Source organism: Poecilia latipinna, unplaced genomic scaffold, assembly GCF_001443285.1.
Source record: "Poecilia latipinna isolate Pla-1442-1.1 unplaced genomic scaffold, P_latipinna-1.0 Scaffold5249, whole genome shotgun sequence".
Lineage (NCBI taxonomy): Eukaryota > Metazoa > Chordata > Actinopteri > Cyprinodontiformes > Poeciliidae > Poecilia > Poecilia latipinna.
Genome location: NW_015117865.1, coordinates 1 through 7,505, shown reverse-complemented (window position 1 = coordinate 7,505; position 7,505 = coordinate 1). Strand labels below are relative to the sequence as shown.

General features: G+C 40.7%; 1 protein-coding gene across 2 annotated transcripts; it reads left to right on the top strand.

Annotated features, from left to right (window-relative positions):
* The first annotated feature begins 4,788 nt into the window (after window positions 1–4,788).
* Window positions 4,789–7,471, top strand: LOC106943390 (crk-like protein). 2 transcript variants are annotated; one of them, XM_015026705.1, is made up of 3 exons: window positions 4,789–5,356; window positions 5,501–5,980; window positions 6,984–7,471. In XM_015026705.1, the coding sequence occupies exons 2-3, from the start codon at window positions 5,670–5,672 to the stop codon at window positions 7,441–7,443; spliced, it is 771 nt and encodes a 256-aa protein (XP_014882191.1). In that variant the 5' UTR covers window positions 4,789–5,356; window positions 5,501–5,669; the 3' UTR covers window positions 7,444–7,471. The 2 variants fall into 2 exon arrangements, with proteins under 2 accessions (XP_014882191.1, XP_014882190.1); XM_015026704.1 differs by having other exon boundaries at window positions 4,789–5,980.
* Window positions 7,472–7,505: the final 34 nt, after the last annotated feature.

Genomic DNA, 7,505 nt, shown 5'->3' with positions numbered 1-7,505 from the left:
CAAACCTATCTCTTGGTATCCTTATTGGCGTTTGCTCTTCACAGTAAACCACCACCACAGTGAACCAACAGTTTGTACAGCAGGACCTCCTATAAATGGAGCACAGCTTTTCAAGCTTTAACATGTGAACGTATAAGTAGGTAAATAAGTCTGTGACCCAATCCTATTCTCCAACCTGACACCTAATCACTGGACCTTTACACACACTGACATTAACGGTGTAGTGCTGAAGGTCATGCGGACTTTAAATGGAATTATTTAGCTGCACGCTGAAAACCCTGTGTTTTGAAACAATGGGGCAGTATTAAGAAAGAAGAAACCCCATCTCTAAATACAGGTCTGCTGTAGTCAATGTCAACGAATGTTTCCATCAATATGTCTATCAATCAATCAAGTTCATTTGTGTCAAAAAGTGCAAAATTAGCAACACAGCAAGAGAAAACTAAAACATGGGGATACAAGCTAAAATAAGAGAGAATGAAAAAAGAAAGAAGGCATACAATATTTAAGTTCCTTACGTCTTAGTTTATGCACAGTTCGTGATTTGTAGAATCCAGAAGAAATCCAAGTTTGTTAAAACATTTTTTTTTTGGAAATTAGAACAGACAATCCAGTTTAGGAACTTTGGATTATCTGAACGTCTAATCAAAGCTTTGTCGTGAAGCCTTGATCAGACGTTTAAAATCTTACTGACAAGTCGATGAAAGTAATGAGATCCATAAAAGAATTATACAGTAACATGGGGAGTGTTAAAAACTTCTTGTGTGACAAACAGTTTCCAAGTTGAATCAGCCGCACTTCTTCCTTAGAAGTCCAAAAACATCTGCTCATTATCAAATGACTCAGGTCCAATACCTGTGTTCATTTGTTAGACAGTCACCGGGTTTGGGATTGCTTCTGATAAGCAGCACCGACCCAGAGAGCTGAGTACGAGACTGAAAGTGTGACCTGACATATTTCTCAAGGCCTTTCGCTATTTATTATAATAAAGCAGATTGCATCTCTTAAGAATTTTCCTCTGCTCAAGCAACATAACGACGGTTGCACCGCTCTAAGAATGCATCTAGAACTTTCCATACCACATCGTATACATACAATAAATATGACTATAGTTTATCTTAGGGTGATACCTCATTATCAGCTCACATCAGTGATATCTTTCTGCACACCTTCTACAATACATCCTCCACTCTCTCCTCAGTGCTGCCATAAAGCTCACTTATTTTTCAGCTAGTAAGTGACGCAGTCATCTTAGGTGTTTTTAATGAGAAGGTGTGACTGTTAGCACAGCTGAAATCATCCTGCCAAGCTAATGGCGTCACCTGCAGATAGCAGGAACATAGGAACATACCGAACAGGCCAGAGTTAAGGTTGTAAAGAAGTGCATAGTGGTGCTAGGCTATAAAACCATATTCTAACTTTGAATGTGTTAGAATGAGCTAAAGTACCTAAATAAATTCAACTGGAAATTTCTGCTTAATGACGCTTGAGTTTAATGTTTTCCAAATAAGCAAAACTTTAATCGTTTGGTAGGTACCCAAACCTGTAGAGCCATGCATAATACAAATCTGTTTGTATAACTTTTCATAGCACAGCTGCACATTAACAATCTATGTTTCATGAATAAACCCAATAGTATTGCCAAGCTTAGAATAGAGAAAGCCTTCATTGTCTCCAAAATGGAAAATTCAAGCCTGTCGGTGTAAGGAAATAAAATATGAAATTTTAGTAATAGATTAACCTCTTATCAGATAATCCTCCACTAGATGGTGTTGTTTTTCGAATGAATCTTCAGTGACCACTGCCTCGGTAGAGTAATACGCATATGTTCCTCAAAAATGTTTAATTTGATCTTTAAATCTGTCCTTGTGACTCCTTAAAAAAAAACTTTACTAGTATTTGTCACAGCATTGTAATAAGTTACCTCAAATATTGGAACCCAAACTAGCAAAAAAAACAAAACTATTTTTATCCATAATCACATTTCTAAAGACTATGAAGCTTTTTTTTTCCCCCCAAATGTGTTTCCTTGACCCTTCATTGTTAGAATGTGGGAATTGGCAGACATTAGCAGTTAAGACACAGTGGGTACAGAACTATTAACATTCAGACAGTGTTCCAGGGGTGGGAGCTGCTCTGTGCCACCTCTAGTCTCATGAGACATGACCACTAAAACCAGAAGCACAGGGCTACTGCTTTGTTTTTATCACTAGGCAGCAGTAGCTTCTCTGTGCACTAAATATCTTGTCACACTCAACCAATTTTTTTGTCTGATGCATCATTTTATCCATGTTGCATTTTATCAAGGCTTTTTCCCCAAGGCACTGCCCTGTGAATTTAAATAGACTCCCACCCTTTCAGCACCCTGCGGTAGAGAAGTAGCTCCAAATCGATGTGTCGTAGTTCTGTGCCAAAGAATTCACATTATGAGATTAAATGGAAGGGGAAGTTGGAGAGCAACAGGAAATGAAAATAAGGAATTATGTAAAGATGTTTTACTTGTGGCATGAAAGAGTTTACTGCAAAAACCTACTGTACGCTTTACGGTTGGGAAGTGAGGTCAGCTAATGTCACGATTTATCACAAAGAATCACCACTATAATCAGCAGCATCTATTGTGGACATATGCTCTCCTCAGTCATGTTGTGGTTGCAATTCATGGCATGTTTCTGCTAAATGTGGCAGTCTGGGTTATAGTAAAGCATAATCCTGGTTTCATTCAGATACGGCTGCATAAAATAGGAGGAATTAGTTTTTAATCACAGAAATACTTCTGTATTTTTAATCTATTTCTGATTAGTTTTCTTTTGATTTATTATGTAGTTTGATTTATTTTGTCTTGCAACCTTGCCACATACGTTGTCAGTAGCTCCCCAACCCCCGCCCCCCTCGTCACACTAGTCTTTCATTTATGATCAGTATAATTGTCCTCACTCAGTAATCTCCTTCCTCAGCACTTTTACTTCCTGCTTCTCTCGTGTGCCTTGGTTTATCCAATTCTCCTATTTTCTGAACATGTATTGTTTTGTTTTGTTGTACAAAGTTTTTGCTTTTTTTTTGTTACCCTTGAGTCTCAAGTTAACGATTAGAGTTTCTCCAAATATCTCTGGATCTGTTTCTTTTCTCTAGCAGAGTGCCACAAGATTATGTTTTGCTTTTTGAGAACCCGACAAGTCCACCAGTCCATAGCAGTGCGACAGACAAACAGGACATAGAAACATGCACACACGCAACTCGCATCTAAGGACAATTTTAGATAAACTAATTTGCTTAGCAGCTACCTATTTGAACTGCGGAAGGAAGCTGAGTATGTATGCAGTGAGAACATACAAATGCCATGCGGATAAAGCCCGGGTTGGGATTCCAACATAGAATGACTGGAAGTAGCAAGAAAAATATTTGTGTTAAAGAAAAGCCATGAGAAATCCCATTTGCAGTTTTCAACAGACCATGAAGCAAAATGTAACTTTTTGGCCAAGATGCAAAATGCTGTACATGGTGGAAAATGTACACAGCACACCACCTTGAAAGCACGTGGTTATGGTGACACACAATGGTGGCAGCATCATAGTATGGGGGAACTTTTTCTCAGAAAGCACATGGAAGTTGGTTAGGGTTGGGGAAGCTAGCTTGGTAAAAGACACAGCCCCTTGTTGGCTTCATAAAGAGGGCCGGCATTCTCGGCTATTGAGAAATGATTGCTTGCTGAAGGCGTGGACAAGCCACTGAAGTTGTAAAGGATTGGATCTCATTTTAAAACTGCATCCTGAAAAACGCAGCTCAATGAAGCAAATCCCAGACGGAGCACTGGGATTTGCTCCGGGAAGAAAATCAAGCGGAACTGCAGGAAGGAAATGGCCAGGGGAAGCTGGAAGGAGGTAAAGCCAAACTTAACTTGTTAAAGGGTGACAAAGCATACAGATTGGAGCCCAGGTTTACCTTCCAGCTGGATTGCATTCAAACAAATCACATCACATAGCTTATCAGTTTATTTATGATTTATAAATTGAAAAGAAATACTTTTATCTCATTTGGACATGCCTTTCCTTAAAATTTTTCCAACTAATTTGTACAGCTTTATTTCATGCAGATGCTGTGTTTAATTTGATCCTGATTGCACCTTCGTTTATTTCAGTGTATTTCATCCACTAGAAATGTTAAATCAGTGTCCGGAAAAAGTATTTTTTTGGACACATGAACTGTGTTTTACTTCGACTTTTTAATGATTTATTATCAGCATTTTTATGTTATTGTTCTTGTAATGTTTTTTTAATGCTACTGTTGTCAGCTTACAATTTTAGTTGATAGCATTTAAAATAAAAGACATAAATCTTTTAAACAGTGTCACTGTTTTTAAATTGTTTTATTCTGTTTTATAATTGTGTATATGTATTAATCAATTTTGTTTTGTAACCAGGTTGCTATGTACTGCAGACTTCTGCCCAGGTCCCCCTTGAAAATGAGATCTAGATCTCAATGGGGTTTACCTGGTTAAATAAAGGAATAAAAAAAAAATACAAAAGAAGCTGCTTTTAGAGGCTAGCCTGGAATTTGCACACTCTTGTTATGCATTGGTGAGTGATATAGCAGCTTGCGATTATAACACTTTTCAGGCTATTTCATTTTTCAATGCAGCATTTTGGAAATTAGAGTAACATGAAGCCGTATCCATGAACGTATCCCCACCCCCACCCGTGCTCAGTCACCCAGCTGCCCACCCCCCATTTTCTCAGCCAGTCCTCACTTCCTCCGCCCGCCTCCCCCTCCAGTCATCGAGTGACGTGCTGATAGAAAGCGGGACCAGCCCTCCCGTCGCCATTTTTTTTCTCTTACACTCGCACTTCTGGTTTCTCGAGCGAGCGGAGGATAAAATAAAAAACAACGGCAAGTTCAGGACAAATACTCGTCTGGTCGGGATACTTCGCTTGCGGTAAGGGAGTGCAGCTCCTGAGATGCACCAGCAGCGGACAGACGGCTGCTCTGAAGTCACTTTTTGTGTGAAGACGTGTTGCGGGCCGCCATTTTTTTCTTGCGCTGCCTCTGAAGTCTGCTCGAACCCGAGAGAGGGAACTCACAGACCTGTTTCCGTGCCTTACCGTTAAGTCGAGAGGATATAAAGTAACTATCTGTGTTTTCCCACCTGCGGCTAATTGTTGGCCTTTTTTATTCACAGCTATGATGATTTCTCAGTTGGAAAACTGAGACCACCTTTTCCGCTTTTATATTAACTGACACTGACCGGAGGAGATAATTATTTGAAGCCTGGTGTTTTTTTTTTTTTCTCGGAAGGCGGAACGAAAAGGAGGAAGCTTAATTGATCATTTCTTGCTTCGGCCTTCCTCGGCGTTTTTCTTTCGTAAGTTAATCATTTTCTCGATTCTCAGCCACTCAAAGCTGAGCCAATATGGTCCAAAGTTGGATCAAGTCAGTCTTAACCTGTCCCTAAAGAACCACAGGCTGTTTTTTTTTAATCATTTTTTGTTAATTTTGTTTTAATCAGGTCGAAGAAACCTTCAGTGGTTCTGCAGAAATTACTCGAAAACCGCACAGGGGCGACGAATGCCCTGCCCTGCACCTACTGAATCATTCACTTTGGATCAACGCTGAACTCTTATCAGTAAATTTCTTCATTTATATACATCTACTAACTTATTTTTTGGGGAGCAGACATGTCATCGGCTCGGTTTGACTCGTGTGATCGGTCCGCCTGGTATTTTGGACCCGTTTCCCGACAGGAGGCACAGAACAGGTTACAAGGACAGAGGCATGGCATGTTTTTGGTTCGAGACTCGTCTACCTGTCCCGGCGACTATGTCCTGTCGGTGTCTGAAAACTCCAAAGTGTCTCACTATATCATTAACTCATTACCCAGCAAGAAGTTTAAGATAGGCGATCAGGAGTTTGAGAACCTCCCGGCTCTCCTGGAGTTCTACAAAATCCACTATCTGGATACGACTACGCTAATAGAGCCTGCCCCCAGGTAAGGAAGTCACGCAATACCTCCTTTACTAACTATTAACCAGACAGTTAGTTTATATAACAAGCAGCCTACTTTCAGGGAGCTGTGTCATAAAGCAGAGTTTGCTTAATTTGCATTGGAATCATTCCGACTACTGTTTGACTTGAGCGTTCTGCTTCACAAAGACACCTTTGATGGAAGTAAACATCTCCTAGGAGACTGATTTCAATTTATTTTGGACTTCACGTTAAAACAAGTTTTTATTTTAAGCCAGTGCAATGTTTGTTTGTGTAACTTCAAATCCAGCTCCATTCAACTAGACCTGGGTAAGTATGGTGACATTGAGTCAAAAATATTTACACAAAAATGCATCTACTACATTTATATGTCCAAGGGAGAAAAGCAGCAGCTACAAAATGTAAAAGCTGCCTTAAGATTGATGGGTGTTACACGCCTTTAGTTTTCACACCATGCCTATGGCAGTGCACAACAACAGGTTGGGGAGGAGCAGCTCTGTGGTATTGGGCTTTTGTTTATTTTCTAAGTTTTCAATTAGAAATGCACTAAAAAAAAAAAAACACATTATGTGGAGTAATCTTGAGCTAAGATCCATTGTGGCTGATATTGAATATGGTCAACTTTACAGGTATAAGCTAGTTAATTGTGAATGCATTCTTTTGTAAGTGGGGAAGGCATGTAGCAGGCTTCTTTCAGCCAGCTGACAGACAGTACACAGCAACACGTTCAGGAGGGGCAGTACTCTGTCGACTTATTCTGAATAAAGTCAGAAAAATGTTGTTTGGATACATTTCAAAATGCCCTAGTTGATCTTGAAAGTCTTGGGAATAAAACTGTAGCAGCACATAGGGAAGGTGTTACTGTGCTATAATGCCAAAATTCCTTTGAAGGAATGTTTACTTATCTTTTTTTAAACAATTAAAAAAAAAAAGTTATTAGCCCTAAATGCACAAAGACATCCTAGTGACTAATTGGCATCTCTTTTTGACTGCGTTGTCTTGCCAAGGTACCCAAGCACGATCACCGGCGCCATCCAGACCATGGTTGGTCCTGAGGAGAACCAGGAGTACGTGCGGACATTATATGACTTCACAGGAAGCGACGCAGAAGACCTCCCGTTCAAAAAGGGGGAAGTTCTCATCATCCTCGATAAGCCGGAGGAACAGTGGTGGAGCGCCAAAAACCGAGAGGGCCGCGTCGGGATGATCCCCGTCCCGTACGTGGAGAAATTGGTGCGACCGCCTCCCCATCCCGGCCAGCCTACCCACGGATCTCGTAACTCCAACAGCTATGGGATCCCAGAGCCTGCCCACGCCTACGCTCAACCCCAAACGTCTTCGCCGGGCACGCCAGGCGCGGTCATCACACCCCTGCCCTCCATGCAGAATGGCCCAGTCATCGCAAAGGCCATCCAGAAACGAGTGCCTTGTGCCTACGACAAAACGGCTCTTGCTCTAGAGGTATAGTAATGTCTGACTTTAAAGTCTTGGAACAACTCTTATTTCTATATTAAAAATCTTCCAAGGCT